General features: G+C 39.6%; 1 protein-coding gene across 1 annotated transcript in view; it reads right to left on the reverse strand.

Moving 5' to 3' along the window:
- Positions 1 to 13,426: 13,426 nt before the first annotated feature.
- ptpn9a (protein tyrosine phosphatase non-receptor type 9a) overlaps positions 13,427 to 20,178 on the reverse strand; it is a 167,161-nt gene continuing 160,409 nt past the window's right edge. The window contains exon 13 of the mRNA XM_069902806.1: positions 13,427 to 17,468. Coding sequence (XP_069758907.1) covers positions 17,278 to 17,468 — 191 coding nt within the window. The 3' untranslated portion in view covers positions 13,427 to 17,277. The remainder of the gene's footprint in view (positions 17,469 to 20,178) is intronic.

A 20,178-nucleotide genomic window follows, 5' to 3' on the forward strand; every position in this document is an offset into this window, starting at 1 on the left:
AGAATGGTAAGAATGGAAAGAAAGAAGAGCTGACACAAAGTCTTCTTGACATTGGAGATCCAGAACAATCACTGGGCTTGGAATCATCATTTGGGTTGAATATATTTACTATATTTGATTGTTCTTAATTAATATGTATCTGGCTAGAGGGGGGGGGGGGTGGTTGGATGACACTGAAAGCTTTGACTGTCATCTACCACTTGTGGGCTTACCACAACCAGATTGTTAGGGTGTTACTACCTTTGGGTGGTTTTTAAAAATTTATATTTTTTTAAATTTTTCATTTTTTTGTTTATTGAAGGCTGTTTTTTTTTGTTTTTGAAGAATTATAAAGGGAAACATTATTTTATAGAGTGGAAATATATTAGTAGTTAGCAAAAATGTCTATTTTGCATTTTGCAACTTTTAATGTTCAGGGATTAAATAATCCAATTAAGCGAAAGAGGGTATTGGCTTATATTAAAAAAATGAAAATTGATATTGCCTTCTTACAAGAAACACATTTGACTGAAAAGAAATATTTAAAATAGAAAAGAGATTGGTTGCTCATGTGTTTTTTTTTCTTCTTTTAATTCTAAGGCAAGAGGGGTGGCCTTAGAATTAAATTTACCATTTGAACTGGAATCGTCAGAGGGAAATGTCGGTAGAGTTTTATGGGTGAATAGTGACATTTTTGCTGAATCTTGGACTTTGCTTAATCTTTATGCACCTAATATAGATGATGAGCGGTTTATTTCAGAAGCTTTATTATTGTTAACTCAAGCTAATGAAAATATTTTAGTTGGGGGAGATTTTAATTGTGTTTTGGACCCTTTATTGGATAGAAACCTGAAGAGTATAAGGAAATCAAAGAAGGCGATACAAATCAATGTGTGATGAAAGATTTAAATCTGGTAGATATTTGGAGTAAGGTTAATCCTACAGAGAAAGATTTTTCTTTTTATTCATCATGACATGATTCATTTTCTCGGATTGATTTTTTAAATATATCAGCAGACCTACAAGGTAGAGCACTGGAAGCTGAATATAAAAGTAGAGTTCTATCAGACCATTCATTACTTTTTTCCTGTGAAAGTTCAGAAGTCATACGTTCATCATATAGATGATTTAATGCAATGTTATTGAAAAAACCAGTTTGTTACTTTTGTTAAAGAGCATATCTCTTTATTTTTGACTGAGAATATTAATTCTGTGGATAGTCATTTTGTAGTATGGGACGTGTTAAAAGCTTATTTGAGTGGACAGGTTATTAGTTATTCTACGAAAGTTAAGAAACAATATATGGCAGAAAGTTTAATGTTGGAAAATCAGCTTGCTGAGTTAGAGAAAGATTTTCAGAAAGGTGTGACTGAAGACAAAAGAGCTGCATTAGCAAAATTGAAATAACGCTATAATGCTTTACAAACTTGTCAGTTTGAGCATTTAATTAATCGATCTAAACAATGTTATTATGAGTTGGGAGAAAGAGCTCACAAGGTACTTGCTTGGCAATTGAAAGCTGAACAGGCATCTCGGACTATTAATGCCATTAAAAAGAATTCAATAATTACCTATCAGCCTCAGGAAATTAATGATCAGTTTTATTCATTCTATCAAAAATTATATACTTCTGAGGGGAAACAGGATAATGGTTCTATTGGATCTTATTTATCTAAAAGATGAGAAAGATATTCAGGAATTGGAATCTCCATTTACAGATTTTGAAATCAAGGAAGCTATACAGGAAATGCCAAATGGAAAGTCCCCAGGGGATGATGGATTTCCTGTGGAATTTTATAAATTTTTAAATGATGATTTATCTAATGTATTTGGAGATGTGTTAAAATGAGTTACTGAAGAACAGAAGTTGCCGGAATCTTGTTCAAGTGCTTTAATAACTGTTATTCCAAAAAAAAGATAGAGATCCGTTAAAAGTGTCTTCACATAGACCTATTTCTTTATTAAATGTAGATTATAAAATTATAGCAAAAGTATTAGCTAATAGACTTGCTACATACTTACCTAAGTTAATAGATACTGATCAAACAGTTTTATTAAGAATAGAAATGCATCAGATAATATTCTTCGATTAATTACTTTGGTCAATGCATACCGAAAGCAGCCTAACCATCCAATGGTGGTTGTACTAGATGCAGAAAAGGCTTTTGATAGGGTTGAGTTGGATGTTTTTATTTCAGGTATTAGAAAATTTTAAATTTGGCCCTTTTTTTATTGGTTGGGTTAAAGCTTTATATACGAACCCGATTGCTAGGGTGGTGTCAAATGGTCAGATTTCTTTACCATTTTGGTTGACTTGTTCAACTCGGCAGGGCTGTCCATTGTCACCAGCCTGATTTGCCCAGGCTATTGAACCATTAACTTAGACTATTAGACAAAATGATGAAATTAGAGGGATGAAGGTTATGAATGAAGAATATAAGATTAATTTATTTGCAGATGATGTATTAATATATTTGACAAAACCGGAATGGTCGTTGAAGCAGTTATAAGAGTGTTTGTCGAAATTTGGAGAATTGTCAGGGTAAAAAGTTAATTGGGCTAAAAGTGAAATTTTACCAGTTGGAATAGAAGATAATTCAGAATTTAAAATGATTACAAAATTGAGGTGGACAAATAAAATTAAATATTTAGGTGTGTTTGTAGACGTTAATTATCAGTAATTGTATCAATTAAATTAGGTGTCTATATTTAAACGGATTAAAGCAGATTTGATTAAGTGGAAAGATCTTCCATTAACTTTGATTGGTAGGGTCAATTGTGTTAAAATGAATATTTTTCCCCAAATTCAATATTTATTTCAGTCAATACCTTGTTTACTTTGAAAAGGTTTTTTTTTCAGGATTTAAATAAGGTAATGCGGGAGTTTTTATGGAAAGGTAAAATAGCTTGAGTGGCATTGTATAATCTTACATGGAAATATGCGTTAAATGGACTTCAGTTACCACATTTTCAAAATTATTATGAAGTGGCCCAGTTGAAGTTTATTAGTAGGTTGATGGATCTAGATCAACCTCCTAGCTGCGCTAAGGTGGAAATGGCATGTATTTCTGAGGTCGAGGTACATGAATTTATATTTCGTTGGAACTTGAATTTGTTACAGGAATATAATATGCCAGTATTGAAACATTTGTTAAAGATCTGGATTTTTAAAAAAAGGGTTTGGGTTCAAAAGATAAATTATCAATTTTAACTCCATTGTAATCAGTTTCTTTATTTTTCAATGTTTAATAATTATTTAAAGAGTTGGGACTTTAAGGGTATAAAGACAATACTGGATTGTTTTGAAGATGGACCATTTTTTTCTTTTAATCAATTGAGAGAGAGATTTGATATATCTGTAAATTCTTTGTTTGTGTATTACCAATTTAGAGCCTTGGTAAAGGATAATTATGGTAGAGAGATGAATTTACCTACTTTATCGAGATTTGAGTCTTTGATTTCCTCTGTACCAAAGAAAGGTTATATTTTGGTTATGTATAATTTGTTACAAGATAATATGGATAAACCGGATTGGGAAAAATCTAAACTTAAATGGGAGAGTGATTTAGTGTTTATTTTTCCTGAAGATGATTGGGTGGATATGTGTCAGGACAATGTAATCAAAATGACAAATGTAAGATATGGAATGGTTAATTATAACTTTTTACATCAATTATATTTGACTCCGGAGAAACTGAAAAAATATGGGTTTAGTAATTCAGACTCATGTTTTAGATGTGATTCATGTATTGGAACTTTTTTACATGCTGTTTGGACTTGTGTTAAAGTTCAACCATTCTGGCAAGGAATTAAAGTAGTTTTGGAAAAATTGTATAACTTTACATTACCATTAGACCCAACAATTTTCTTGTTGGGTAATTTGATTTCGTTGAGAGGATTGGGTTTGGGTAAAATTCAAATTGCTTTTGTATGTTTGGTGTTATCAGTAGTGTGTAAATGTGTTGTGAGTACTTGGAAAGATAATACAGAGATTAATATACTACGTTGGCAAAATGAATTGAAAAATTGTATTGTTATGGAAAAAATTGCATATAATTTACATGATAATTATTCCTTTTTTGTTAGCAAATGGTCTCTGTATTTGGAATATATGCATTTAGATATATTTTGAATTGTTCTTAACATTTATAATTTTATATATATATATATATATATATAAATAATTTATGTTTGGCTCCCCTTAAGGAAGCTGGCTGAAGGGATGGGAGGGTGGGTTTGGTTTTTTTAAAAAAAATTTTTAGTTTTTTTTCTTGTTTTATATATATATATCTTTGCAAAATTAATTTTTCATGATTACTAGTTATGTTTTTTCTATCTTTAAATAAAGTTTGAAAAAAAAGGAGTTGCAGCAGGAAGGTTACAAATGAACTCCCAAGCACCTTCCACCGAACCAAATCATTTCTTGCTCCGGCTGGGGAGATACAGAAACGTGCTGGGAACAGCAGTGAAAGCTTCTACACACGCTGATATAACTCTGACATAACTTCCCTGTAAATGGCTCGCTGTTTCATAACTTCAGGAGAGAAATCTTCCACGATTCTACATTTTTTTGCCTTGGTACTGATGATTCGTGAAGACCTTTACGACGGGCTTCACAAATCAGCAATTCCTTCATTTGATAATGACATGGGCATATAACCACGGAACGCGGTTTTTGCCCTGATTTAGGCTTAGACAACAATGAACGGTGTGCTCTATCAAACTCCGGTTGTGTCGGAAATAACTAATCTCCAAACACCATTGGCAACAAATCAGAGAAAAATGTAGTAAGTGTACCAGTATCTTCAGTCAAGCCTACAATGCACTGGTTCTGCCACCTACTCCAACATTTCAATCAATAACTCTCGTAGTTAAGTCTCTCGTTATCTTCCAGGTGGCGGATCCGGTCTTTCAGTTTCTTTAGATTATGCTAAGGTCAAATGCTCACCTTGTTCTTCTGTAGAAAGAGACCTGTGCAAATCGATTTTCCAGTGCCAAAAGCCTATCATCCAGATGTTTAAATCCTGCATCGATAAGATTCTCTAATTTGTTCAAGTACATTAGTAGTCAGGTTTGCCAGTAGAATAGGAGGTTTTTCTTGTTTCTTTCTGTTTTTTTTTCCACTTTTAGCAATCTTTCCAGCTCTTGTATCCACTTCAAATATAGAATATGCAATTCAACACCACTTGGAAAGTTTTAAGAAAAGTAAACAGGGGAAAAAGTATACTGAAGGAATGGAGCTATGATAAGGATGTCTACTCTACATCACACCCTATCCGGAAGCCCCAATATCTTCCAATGGGCTTGCCTTTTTACATGGTGTCCTTGGTATTGTAACACCAGGTTAAAAAACAGAATGGCTGGAGGTACTCAGCATCTACTGGAGGTAAAGATATAATACCGGCGCTTTGCGCCTGAGCCCTTCTTCAAATGCTGAGTTCTTCCAGCATTTCTGTGTTTTTATTACAGTCACAGCGTCTTGACGGGCTCAGGCCCGAAAAGTCAGTTATATATCTATCTCGTATGGTCGCTGTGAGACCATTTCTGTGTTTTTACTACAATCAATGACAGTAGACTTTGGTGTTTCACTCCATATGGTCTCATTTCTGTCCACCTTTACAAAGTTAACTGTACAAGAAATTGCAAGTAACATAGTAAGAATCTTGCCTCCACAAATAAACATTCTGGAAAATGGGAGCAAGCACTGGTTCAGTTGGAATTGTGCAGCCTAATCTACTGAAAAACCATTCAGCACGGAAATAGAAACAACTCAGGCCCCTCCCTGAACCCAGGCGACAAATCTAACCTTCCTCATTGAAGAAGCTGGCTGATCTCAGTAAATGCATTAGCTCCACACGTAGTCCAATGGGGTAAGTAGTCGTGCCAAGAAACATGAAACAAAATAAGTCCACTGTGCCTTTCACCTCAAGGATGTCCCAAGGCATTCCACGGCCATTTTTCAACACTACTGTGATTCATCGAAAACGTATTCCAGTTACCAAACTGGGAGTCATTAATCATTTCCATTGTAGTGAAATAAACTGGTTTATTGGCTTAAAAAAATAATAAATAGTACATTACTTGAGCACTGGAAAAGAACAGGAATTAACAATGTATGCAATAACAATCTTCACAAAGCATAATTTGGTCAGTTGAGTTACAATAAATATTTTTAAAGCACTTTAACCTATTGTGTGGCAGCCTTTTTCAACTGGAGACCAATTTGTATCTCAGTCGCTATGATCTGTAAGGTAATGTGTCTGATGGAACGCTGCACCAATCTGAGTAGTCTCTATGGTCCCATTAGATTGAAGAAAATGTGACACTTAAAAGCTTCAGAGAATAAAGTTCCTGGTGTTCGGCTGCCACACTGACGGTAATGACAGCAGCTCTATGGAAACTATACCCTGCAGGTTGCATGCTGTCTTTGAGTCAATGCCACAGCAGTGCTGGATCTTAGACGCATGCTATGTTTGCACTGTGACACAGTGATGTCTCCCATTCCCGCCATTCACTGTCCAAACTGTTCCGTGCTGGGTGTATGGGGTGCAACATTGGCTGAAACATGTAAAATGCTGAACATTACAACCATTACTCCCGTCCTGTATGTTGAAAATCGAAACACATCGTCAATGGAGGATTCAGATTCCAGTTCAAAGGGCACAAACTTCAAGCACAAAATGTGGCCTTTGTTAGATATTAACTGGAAAAGCACGAGTTAGACTTACAACAATGGAAACGCCAATTAATAAAGCACCCACAATGACCTTGGCCTGTGACAAGAATGATAGTTTGCAAGATACATTCTCAAGAGGATGATGCTCCTTTAATAGGTTAAATATTTATGGTCAAACTAATATTGAGTTATGAATAAACACCATCAGGGCCAGATCTACAGCCTGAAGTGAGCCCAGCAGATGAATAAAACCCATAAACAAATACTCTCAAGCAAATTCACTGAATCACATCAGGCTGAGATCAGATGGATGTGTATAAATAAAGTGGGACTTTACGCTAACTCCAGCGTTTGGTGTCTTGGAAACAAAGCATTTAATGAAAGTATACAAGGAAAATGTTTGTAAGATGGGGATAGACAGGATGAAGATCGTCTGCCCAGACACATTGATGGAATCAAAATCTGTAACTGTTGAAGTGGATAATTATTAGTAAAGTTTAAAGATATACAGGGAACGCCTTCACATTGTCAGTCTTTCAGAGACACATGGGGACAAGAGTCAATTGCATTGTTAGGTCTGGTTCTATCCCAGATTTCTGCATAGACCATACAGGGTGACAGATATCTTCCCATTCCCCTTGCAAATGCCAGGACAATTTACCCAGGCTATGGTTTGGAAATTCATCTCTGGAGTTTGAAAGGTTAATGAGCTAGAGTGGATGGTGGGAGACTTACTTGCTCAAAGTTTTCAGGACCAAACAGGAGCTAGGACCTGATGTGATGCAAGAAGTCATTCGCAGCCCATGCACAGACCCATTATTGAAGCACTGTGGTTTAGGTGCAAACCCTGATTGACTGTTGATAAGCATTTAATCCTGGTACAACACATCCCTCACTGTTGGTTGCTATGATATCATCACACAGTCCATATTTAGTCTCAAGGGTGGCACAGTTGGGGTTGTCATTTAGCACAATGCCTTTACAGCGCCAGCAATCAGGACCAGACCTGGGTTTGAATCCCATGCTGTCCGCAAGGATTTTGTACATTCTTCCCATGTCCGTGGGCTCTGATTTCCCCCTACACTTCAAAACATATCGGGGTGTCGGTCAATGGGTGTAATTTGGGCAGCATGGAGCCAAATTGGCCTGTTACAGTGTTGTAGGTCTAAATATTTTTTTAAATTAAAACTAATTTTAAAAAGTCCTAAACACAAGAACATACAACCACAATGAGCAAATAGCACAACTGCAAACAGGTAAAAGGTGCTAACTAGAAGATATGCTTTCTCTCACAGATCAATCACTGGAACCAACAAAGTTGTGAATTTACTTGAAAGACACCTGAGTGCTGTGGCCATGTTCTATGGAGAGACAGGCTGAACACCACATCTCCCCCGCCCACCCCCCAACCCATCTTTGGCATTTGCACTAATTATTCACTCCATGAAATGCTGCCATCAAATGAATGGACTGAATGCCATTCTGTTCTCAGTGACTCATTTTCAGTGGGCATCAAAGGATCATGTCTGACAACATCTTCCCACACCCCTCATCCCGGTCTGCAAGCTTCAATACTGGTGGACCTCCAAGCACTGGAGGATCGTCTCCACACTTTGCAGGAGACGATCACACACACGACTCATTCTTAATCTGTGCATGCTCTCAAGCCAACATGAAGTAGATATTTTTGAGGGGTAATTAGAGCTGTGATGTGGAAGTCAAGCAGGCAATTTGCACACAGCAAGCTTCCACAAAACTGCAAGGTTATGGTTCAAGTGGTATTAATGATGTCAGTTGAGATAAATGCACATGCACCAAGGCAGAAACACACATGGATCAATGCAGAAATGTACACAGAAATGTACACAAAGCAATGCAGAAATGCACACGGATCAACGGAGAAACGCTCACTGATTGGTACAGAAACGCACACAGATTAGTATGGAAATGCACACGGATCGATGCAGAAATGCACATGGATTGATGCAAAAATGCACATGGGTCGAGGCAGAAATGTACAGGGACTGATGTAGAAATGCACATTGATCTGTGCAGTAATGTATATGCACCAGTACAGAAACACACATGGACCTCTGCGGAAACCTTCATAGACCGGTGCAGAATCATACACATGGACAGATGCAGAAATAACCGCACATCCATAAACCTAGAACAAAATATAGAAGGGAAACTTTTTTCAAGAGTGCTGGCATGTCAGGGGCCCCTTTCTGAAGATTAATGCAGGTGTCAAATGAAATGTTTCCTCTTGTTATTTTCTCATTGGTTTGACACTAAGCTTAATTGCCTGAATATACCTGAGATTGTCTGATCTCGGAAGCTAAGCAGGCACAGAACTGGTCAGTATTTGGAGGGGAGACCGCCTAGGAACACCAGGCACTGAAGGTTTCTGTGAGGTGCGTTAGACAAAGTGGCAACTCTGCCTTACGGGAGACAAAAGTACCAGTATGTTACATTCTAAAAGTTTAATATTATGTTCCAATAATGGAACCTTCACTTTACTATCACTGGCTGAGGTAGCTGGAGATAGCAAGGTGGGGCAGTGTTGGCTCCAAGTTACAATAATTGGGAGAGGACCTGAAGATGCCCCTCTGCAGTATCTTACGGTTAGGTCAGGAAAACTGTGCTTTGCTTTGACAACCACCCAGCTAAGAGGTAAACCCTTCACGGGAAGTGGAATTGGTTCTCAAACAGAACCTACCCTGTCCCGGTTTTACATGACATGATTGAAAACTGCAAACCCACATCCTATTTGCTTCATGAGTAAAGAGCTTTCCACCTGATTTTGGTTGGTTAAACTCTACATAAGATTCATGCAGTTTTATAGCACAGTGGATCTGAGTGGATCACTCTGAGGAAGGTGGTAGATATGACACAAGGCGATGGAGAGGCAAGGGATGTGGGATCAGCTGGTCGATTGTGTTCATTTTGGAGGTTGCTTTACAGATTAGGATCTAACATGGAACATTAATCAAGGGAGGAGTCACGTGATGGAGTAGTGGCCGGACGGTGAACTCCAGCCCTCTCCAGAAAAGTCGGGAAAAACAAAAGAAAACACAAAGGCACAGAAATAAAAGTTACAGAAAAGTGAGTATAAAGGTGGAAAGAAGATGGCGACAAAAAAAGAAAAATCGAAAGCAACGGTAAGAAGAGAGGAAGAGAAGACAAAGGAGGAAAAAGGTGAAGGCCTTACCTGTCCGAAGAGGCCCGCTGCGGAGAGAGAAACCTGCTCCCTCAGGTCGGTAAATAATGGACTACAAAAATGGCTCGCAGAGCCGAGTAAAAGTGCGCAACCGCGCATGCGCGAATGAAAAAAAACACACCGACGGGAGGGGGGACCAGCTGGGGAGTCGATCTCCACAGCCGGCAACGACAGCTGCAGAACACCTGCAGGAAGAAGAGACCACAGAAGACAATGGAAACAAGAAAGAAGAGAAGGAAAGGGCACCAAAGAAACAACAGATGGCCAACCCAGAGGAAGAAGAAGAGGAAGAGGAAGAGTACAGTGAAATAGAAGAAGAAAAGAAAGGCAAGGTAAAGGATATACTTGCTCTTGTTAGAGGATACATGGAGTCATTTAAAGAATGGCAAACACAGGAATTTAAGGATTTAAGAAAAAGAATAAACAACACAGAAGAGAAAATAAATAAAATGGAGATGACCTTAACAGAAATGGGAAAGAAAATGGACAAGATGGAAGAGCGGGCAGTAGCAGCAGAAATGGAGGTAGAAGACTTAAAAAAGAAATTGGAGAAATCTAATAAAAAAACTAAAGAGACACAAGAACTACTAGCTCAAAAAATAGATACAATGGAAAACCATAACAGAAGAAATAACATAAAGATAGTGGGCCTTAAGGAAGATGAAGAAGGCAAGAATATGAGGGAGTTTATAAAAGTGTGGATCCCTAAGACCCTAGGATGTCCAGAACTACAGCAAGAAATGGAAATAGAAAGGGCACATAGAGTATTGGCCTCTAAACCACAATCACAACAAAAACCAAGATCTATTGTAGTAAAATTCCTAAGATATACTACAAGAGAAAAGGTACTGGAGAAGACAATGGAAAAAGTAAGAGAGGGCAACAAACCACTGGAGTATAAAGGGCAAAAAATCTTCATTTATCCAGATATAAGTTTTGAACTCCTAAAGAAGAGAAAAGAGTTCAATACAGCAAAGGCGATTTTATGGAAGAAAGGGTATAAATTTATACTAAAGCATCCAGCGGTATTGAAAATATTTATTCCAGGACAACAAAACAGACTATTCTCGGATCCAGAAGAAGCACGAAAATTTGCAGAACAATTACAAAAATAGACTGAGGGAGGAAGACGGGTAATGAGAGTTAAAATGATCACGATTGATATGTATGTGGGTAAAGACAAAAATAGACTGAGGGATGAAGACGGGTAATGAGAGTAAAAATGATCACGATTGATATGTATGCGGGTAAAGAGGTATAAGAGTGAATAGAGACAATGAGCATACATGAATGTATCTGTACTTAGAGGAAAATATAGATAGTATAGACAAGAATTAATAAGGGAAGGTAATGGAATAGATAGAATAAGGAGGGAATTAAAAGAGTGACCTTTGTGACATATGAAAAGTGAAATCTTTTCTGGGGGAGGCGGGGTGGGGGGAAATAGCGGTCACTGCAAAATCAGTTGATGCTTGCGAGTGGATTCGCAAATCCAAATGGAGAGGGGAGATGTGGTTGTCCGACAAGGGATAAAGGACAACTCAGGAGGTGAAGGGGAGATTGGGGATAAATAAGATAGAAATAGGAGAATAAGGAAAATGTTGGATGTTGTAGGAATGTTGTCTTATAAAGAGTTGAAAATAAGAAAACAGAAATGGAAAAGGAGGAAAGGTAATGATGGAAAAATGGAAAGAGAAGATAAACAAAATATAAAAGGGCTACGCTGAACTATATGTCTTTAAATATTAATGGAATACATAACCAAATTAAAAGGAAGAAACTACTAAATTTAAATGAATAAATGTATTCCATTAGAAAAAATAACATATAGGTTAAAAAATAATATTGAAATATTCGAACAAGTATAGGAGCCTTACATTAAATACAATAGCGAAAACCTACCGGGGACAAACATTACCTAAGTTGATGGAAGGAGAAGGAAAAGAATGGACTCAGTAGAATTTCTGGTGTAATTTTGTTGAATGACAACATTGTCTGACTGGTTTAATGCAACCTAGATTGTATACCTAAAATGGATGAGGGGGTGGGGGTGGGGGGGTGGTTTGGGAGGAAAGTGGGGGGGGGGAGAAAAAGTCACTGTATATGTGTGAAAAAGAAATAGTGTATATCATGGCTAATGTGATTTATGGTGTAAAAAAAAAATAAATCATAAAGTAAAAACACAATGCTTAAGAAACTTAGCAGGTCAAACAGTGTCCTTTATATAGCAAGGGTGAAAATACATAACTGACATTTCGGCTTGAGCCCTTCATCAAGATACCTATATATTGCTATATAAAGGACACTGACCTGCTGAGTTTACCAACATAGTGTTTTTACTTCAACCACAGTATCTACAGATTTTCGTGTTTTACTACCAACATTAATCAGTTAGTCTTCTACCAAATCTTCAAATTGAGAGGGTTCTCTACTCTAAATTTGCCATTACCACCATCTGTTAGCACAGAAACAAGGCAGATGTAAACATTCTCTCACACCACGCAGCTCGTTAGGAACTCCTATCTCCAAAGCTTTCTTTGTGCTCAATAGAGAAACAGTAAATGCTTAGCTGCTTGTCTGAGTTGAGGGCATGGTCACTCAGAGTTGGTGGATGGGGTTCATTTGAAACAAGCTGATACACAAACACTCATTGGTGGAGCTGAGATATGTAAGGTAAAACATCATGAGATGGGAATGTGTAGGGAGTTACCCTGTACAGGGCAGTAACAAGAAGGGGAGGTGTCCTTGTACTCCTGTTAGGTAAAACATCATGAGATGGGAATGTACAGGGCTGTAACAAGATGTAAATGCATCCTTGTACTTACAAGATAAGAGAGACATTGATGGATTGAGAGGCAGGAAGCTAGCAGGGAAAGGATAGCAACAGTTTTAGTCATTGGACAAGTAATGATATGATGATGTTCTAAGCACATATCCAAGGGTATAAAAAATCACCATTTTGCTGATAACGGCAGAATGCATTCTCCGACTAACTTTGTTAGTCGCAAGTGTTACAATCCGGTAATAAAGAACAAAGAACCCTGATTTCGACTCAGCCTGGTGTTTGTCTCACTCATTCATGAACAAAGCAGACCTAACAATTATTAACAAGCAATTATAGCCCAACAGCACAATCACATTGTGTTTCAACTGATGTAAAACAATTGGAATAAAACAACTCGATTGAGCAGCAAGCAGCAGAATGGGAAGGAGATTTTCTCTCCGACTTCCATAAACGAATTTTAAAATATAATTTAAGCAATTAGGTTAACATTTTTCTTGAAGCACCACAAGATTTTAACTTGTTTTATAGATTTTAGGTGGTGCAGCAGGAGAGGGAGAGATTAAAACTGAAAACTGACAATCCATGTTGGATATAATGGCCCAGTGGGAATAACTATTCATTAATGCAGACTTAATCTCTTACCAAGCCGTGCTGAAATTGCAGCTATTGACACTATGAATTAAAACCCATGAAATTAGTCCACTTAGTCTTTAGATGTGGAAAGTTTTGATGACTAAATGTTTCTCTCAGTACAATTACATATATTTAATTCCAGAAATTTTAGTAGGCAAGTTCAGTAAATGTTTTGTTTAAATGAAATAACAGTGAAGTACAATAAAGGCACTGTGGGCGCTGCACTGAGTAATGAGAACACTGTCGTTTATTCATCTCTCTTTATTCCAGAGGAGAACAAAAAAAAGTAGCATATTTCAACTGTAGGATAAAAGTGACTTCCAAGAGAGGAATATTTGGAAAATAATTGAAGTGCCTCAGGTTTCATTCTCTCTGGCTCACTTGGATGTACCACACAAAGCTTGGGGGCTCCCATGTTCCCACTCAATTGTATGTACACATGCTGCGATGGGTTTTTAAACATAGCCAGCTCCCAACTTGAATCCAATAATTTTAAAACAAATCAGTAAAGAGGAAATTACCATAAATAAGTCTGTCATCCAGTTACTGGCCTCATTGAGGAGTTAGTTCAAGTAACAGTTATTGATAGATGCAACAGTCTAGAACATTGTCCTAGGAGATTCATTAAATACCATTGAAATGAAACAGTCATTTAAACAAAACAATTAAAAGGCTAAAATATTGTTGCCTCTATATCTGACCTGCAAACGTAGAATAGAAAAGAGGTGGCAGCTTTGCTACAACTATCCCAAGCCCTCGTCGTGTTGTACATGGAGTATTGGGTACAATTCCAACTACCACATTTTAGAAAATATAAATAATATACAGTTCAATACCAAGTGTTTCAGGGACAGTGGTTGCAGATAGCAGCTTGAATCGCTGAGTTACAGGGGAGGAGAAGCAAGGAAACATTCCTGAACATCCACAAAAAATGAATGACTGGATTTTCCTGTGGTAACGGATTAAGGAATGTTGGAGCAAGGCAGGAAAAAAAAACATGGCAGTCGCTAGAAATCTGAAATATAAACAGGAAAAATGATTCCAGTATATTTCCCTTTTAGACTATGAAGTACTTTGAAGGAGAGGTAAGGTTAGGACATCAGTATGCCACAATGTCACTGTGAGGAGATGGTCACCTCCAGCTTTGAGAAGGTCAATTACCACCACTGAGCCTGATTTTGATGTGGCAAAGGAGCTCCTTCTGGTTCTTGAACAAAGTTTCATTAAGCTCTAAATTATCCTTTTCTGAGAGATATAGCATGGTAACAGGGCCCCTCCGGCCCACAAGCCCAAATACACAAATCAACCTACAAACCCCTTATTTTTTGGCAATGTGGGAGGAAACCCATACAGACATAGGGAGAGCGTACAAGTCCCTTACAGACAGCACCACACTCAAACCCTGTAATAGCATTGCACCAACTTCTACACTAACTGGGCCATCCTGCCATGGGAAGTCAAGCCAATATCCCATCAACTCCTCATGCTCAATCCAAAAAAAAGTAATGTTACATATTAAATAATATTTCAAGTTTCTAGGGATTCTTATTTCAAAGGCTTATCTTGGATGTTCTTAAGTGCAAGACCAATTCTAACATACATGGAGAAGACTACACCTACCTTAGAATGGGAAGGGGATGGCACATTGTTGATGGCATAATGTAATTCTGACTGTGATGCTCAGGTACAGTATTGCTTGCATAAATCTTGTCCATCCTCTTTGACTAGACACGTGAGCGCCTGTAGATGCTGGAATTTAGAGCAAAAGGCAAACTGCTGAAGGAACTCACCAGGACGGTCGGCATCTGTGGGGGCCTGAGGCAGGGTTTGGACTGTACCTTTCCCTCCACGGATGCTGTCCAACTTTCTGAGTCCCTGCAGCAGGCCTGATTTCTTCACCCCCTTGCTGAAACGGGATGTTGGCCAATCGCTCCAGCCACCCGTGTACCGACAGTTGCACTGGCCCCTGGTCTCCACGTAGATCCGCGACGGATTCCAGCCCTTGAATTATTGAAAGTCTTTTGCTCAGCTCGACACCAAAACTCATAGCCAGCATTTCAATTTAAAACTGGGTCACAATCGTAACAACAATTATAAGAATTCACTAAGGTTCAAAAGGACATTTGGAGATTTGGTTGTAGGATTGATACTTCAGTGCTTGAAAAGGTACCATAAGGTAAATAAATGCACTTCTTCGTTCTCCACAATCTATTGCGAAGTGGCATCATTGAGATCTTTGACAACACCTCTCCAAGTGGTGGGAACTCTTTGAACATCAGCAGCCCTTGACCTACCGTTAGCTAAAGACTAACATGTGGTGTTGCTACAGGAATATCCATCTCAAGAACTGTCCACAAAATCAAAGATCAAAGCAATGCAAGACCAGTGCTGATGAGAGCAGGTAAAATATTCTAAATGACAGGGAAATCCATCCATGGTAATGGATCTCTTAAAGAAAGGGAGTGAGACCACAAACTAATGGCAAAGAGAACATAGGTATAAATTTATAATCAAATGTAGGACTTGTTCTGTTGGATGGCAACATTGATTACATTAAATCACAACATTACAATTGTTTAACATTAAAGGGGTTTCATAAAATAACAGGGTCTTGATGACACAGGCAGTTCGAGCTCAGAGATGGCAAATCCAGAATGTGCATGGAGAACCAGTGTCAGACAACACACACAAGAGGGCTTTGGCAATCCCTCCTGCAGCCATGGGAGATATGTGGGAGTGGTAGGGCTTCCTCTTTCTAGAACAGTGCGGTCACTGTTATGTGCTCATCCCTCATCAAGTCAACCCTGAGAGAGCGAGAGAGTGGGAGAGAGAGGAAGGGTGAGAGACGACAGGCAAGAGGGGAGCAGCAGACCTGGCGAGGAAGGAGACTGAATGAGAATGAGAGTGCAGGTGGGAGTGGAGAGAGAAAAAGAGGGAGAGTGATTGAGAATGAGGGATGCAGAGAGGTGGGAAATGGGGGAGAGAGAGAGAAAGGAGAGGGGGTGAAGATGAGAAAGAGAGCAAATGAGCAAGAAATGAGAGAAGAAAAGGTGAGAGGTCAGGAAATTGTGAACAAGGATAATAAGAAAGTGGAAGAGTGAAAAAAGCAAGAGCTGGAGATGAAAAAGTCAAAATAGCAAGGGAGGAAGGTCATGAAAAAGTAAACATGCAAGACTGAGGAAGACTGAGCAAGGGCACAGAAGTCAACAAAATCCCCTGAGAGAAAGGTTTAGCTTTGAATAATCCTCCGGCCACTCCTATGTACAGCTGCAGCTTGGAATAAAAGACAAGAAGGCACAAAGAGTAAACTCATCTCACAGGCACGAACATCAGAGACAAGCACACAGCTCAGCTGCCGATGTCTCACTCTGCAGCTCACGTTGGGAATGATTCCACAGCGGGAACACCCTCCAAGGGAAGTCCACCTGGCTTCTCTGAAGCTGATCCCAGGCCACTGTCCCAGAAGTACCACTTGGTGTTTGCTGCCATCTCTCAGATGATGCTTGAGGTAATTTTTTTTGTTTCCTTATATGTCATAAACAAGTTTCTTCCTCAAAAGAAAAATCAAACATCTGGTCCACAGACGACACATTACAGAAGTGTATCTAGAGCGGCTGAAAGATTGAGGTTTGGTCTCTGTGAAGAAATTATCGCCTTCATTTCTCAATGGCCATTCATGTCTCTGTACCGTAGAATTTATTTCTAATGCTACATAATTGGAATAAATGAATTGTAACATATTTTCTTCAGGAAATGTCTATATGCTCCATGAAGATGGCTACTGGTATGATGGCATTAAACCATTGTAAAATAAGTTTTATCCAAGTAATTAAGGCTAGTACTAAATCTAGGATCTGATACAATCACAAAAGGTGGCTGTTTACAGTTGTACTAGTTTGGAGCTCATCTACAAGATGCAGAAGTGGTTTATGTGAGAGAGAGGAGGGGCAAAGGAAGGGTGGCTGGGGGAGGTCGATTCTCTCGTTAATGACTGGCCAACAGCAGGTTTTGCCTCTGAGCATGCTCGATGATAGCTGTGTAACAGAAGTAATACTGATCAGGAGTCTGAATGCTGAAGGCTCGTTGGGTTCGCATCCTGCGGACGGTTTGATAGACGTTGAGTGTGCCCACGTCGTCCAGCTGAGAAAGGCAGATGTCCAAAGTACACAGCGTGCCTGGAGGGAAAACATAAGAAGCATCAGTCAGGGTATTAACCACAACAGATAGGTCAACGACATGGACTTGAAGGTCGGAAAATTCAGAAAGACGAGGTCCAAAGGGGCTTGGGAGTGCAGAATCCATTCAAGGTTAACCTACAGGTTGAGTCGGGAGTAAAGAAGGCAAGTGCAATGTTAGCATTAATTTCCAGAGACTGGAATGTAAAGGCAAAGATGATAATGTTGTGGTTTTATAAGGCATTGATCACTTCGCATTTGGAGTGTTGTGAGCAGTTTTGGATTCTGTATCTTAAGGAAGGATGTGCTGTCATTGGAGAGGACCCAGAAGAGGTTTAAGAGAATGATTCTAGGGATGGAAGGGTTGACATTGTGTTCTGGGTCTGTACTTACTGGAGGATAACCATCGAAATATACAAAATACTGAAAGGGCTGGCCGTGGAGAAGATGTTTCCAGCAGTGGGAGAATCTAGATTCAGAGAGCACAACCTCAGAATAAAAGGACATCACTTCAGAACAGAAACGAGGAGAAATTTCTTCAGCTGACAGTGATTCAGGTGGTGGATCTGTGAAATTCGTCACCCCAGCCAGCTGTGGAGGCTAAATCATTGGGTAAATTTAAAGTGAAGGTTGACAGGTTCGTGATTAGTAAGGTTGTGGGGAGAAGGCAGGTTGAGAGTATAGTATATCAAACATGATTTGAATTGCGGAGCTGAATGGCCTAATTCAGCTCCTAAATCCAATGCACATGAGAATTAGTGGTTGTTTGAATAGTAGAGAAGGTTGTCCAAGGATATATGGTACCTTAACTGCAAAGTTGGACAATGTTGGCAGGTTGATCAATTCCAGCAAGTCTGAGGTGATGCATTTTGGGAAGTCAAACAGGAGTGGAACATATAGAGTAGAGCACTGATGTACAGGGGAACCTTGGGGTCCAAGTCCACAGTCCCCTAAAATGGCAACACAGGTAGCTTGCGTGGTGAAGAAGGCACGTGGCGTGTTGCCTTCATAGGTTGGGGCAGAGAATGTAAGAATTGGCACATTATGTGGCAAAAGCAGAGTGGAGACAGTGCTGCTCCAAAGTTCAACTTCCCAGTTCTCATGCTGATGGCTCCATACAGGCACTAAGCAGCCTATTAGAAGAACCAACGGTATTTTATTTTAAAATCCAGCAACCACGGGGCCTGGCCCAAGATGGTGGTGATTATGCTGGGCAGCGGCCATGAAGGGCTGCAGACTCCGGGGGAGCAGCATACCAGAAATGGGTAGAAAACCCCCTCCCCACCCCTGAGAGGAAGCAGGGGACTCAACTCTATAGGACGGTGACCATGGCAGGTGACCATGGCTGAAGGACCCATTCTGGCAGAGGGTGACTCGCGGTCAGAAGACCTGAGTAGGATGTGGGCTTCTGGAGGCTGGCTTATCAGAACCAGATATCGGAGCCAGGATTCGAGAGTGTATTGAGGATCTCGTGCGCTGAAAGCTTCCCGATCGTGTCAGAGGTTTGGATCTGGAGTGTGGGTTGCCAGTGGATTGACCAGAAGGCTGCAGGAGCACTAGAGGTGAATTCGCAGGCACTCAGTGACTTTCTTTGCTTCTCTTTCTCTCTTAGTGTAAGAGGCACCAGGCAATACTAATGTTGACTCTGCCTTACAGCTGGCAGAAGTCAATTTCATGCAATATTACATGTTCTGCACCATTACATGACAATAAAAGAACCTTAATCTTAACGTTACAAAACAATGATTAGGCAGCACTTGGATTATTGGGGGCAGTCTGGTCACCACATACAGGATGGACGTGACTGTGCTGGAGAGGAGATGCACCGTGGTGTCGGCTAGATTAGAGAAGCTTTAGTTATTACATGACATTGGATAGGCTGAGCTTTTTTTTCTCTGGCTGGAGAGACTACGTGATAGTGTATCAAATCCTGTCAACATCTTTTTCCCATGATGGGATACCAATAACAAGAGGGCATTGGTTTAAGGTGAGTGAAGGATTCCCTTTCAGAGGTGACGGTTCTTTGTACAGTACTTGATATCTGGTTGTCACTGCCAGAGGAGCTGGTGGAATCGGTCACAATCACTTTGCTTGAAATTAATGAAGACAGCTATGAATAGGCAAGGCATAGAAGAATTGAGATTAGTGCAGATGGGCAAAAGGGTCAGCATGGCTGTGGTGGGCTGAAGGGCCTATTGTGCACTGTACAACTCTGAAGCTGTGAGTGTCTAACCAGTCACCTTTACCATGAAATTTATCAAGCGTTAACATGATTAATGTGAATGTAATTTCCAACAAATAACCCTTGTGTCCCTCCTCATCTGCATTCTTCAAAAAGGCCCTTTCCCTTCTAGAGTCCAATAGCTGGTGTGGTTGCTCAACTCCTGTAGAAGACTCAAGCACCCCTAGTGCCTCCAGTGGCGGCACTATTGAGCCAACGTCAGTGATGGGACACTGGAGCAGTCAATCAGTGGTTGGTGCGAGAAGTGCAGTCAGGGAAGTCCTTGCCAAGACATTGACTTTCGCAAATGCAGTAAGAGCCAGGGTTGCACAGCACAGAAACAGGGCCCTTCAGCCCAGCATATCACACACCCTCTTACATGAACAATCAAGAGTCATGATTCCTGTTGTGTTACGGACCATGTGTAAGTAATGAGCACGGAACTAGACAAGGTTTCATTTTAAAACACTGATTTTATTTCTAACTCTT

This window comes from Narcine bancroftii, chromosome 11, assembly GCF_036971445.1.
Source record: "Narcine bancroftii isolate sNarBan1 chromosome 11, sNarBan1.hap1, whole genome shotgun sequence".
Classification (NCBI taxonomy): Eukaryota; Metazoa; Chordata; class Chondrichthyes; order Torpediniformes; family Narcinidae; genus Narcine; species Narcine bancroftii.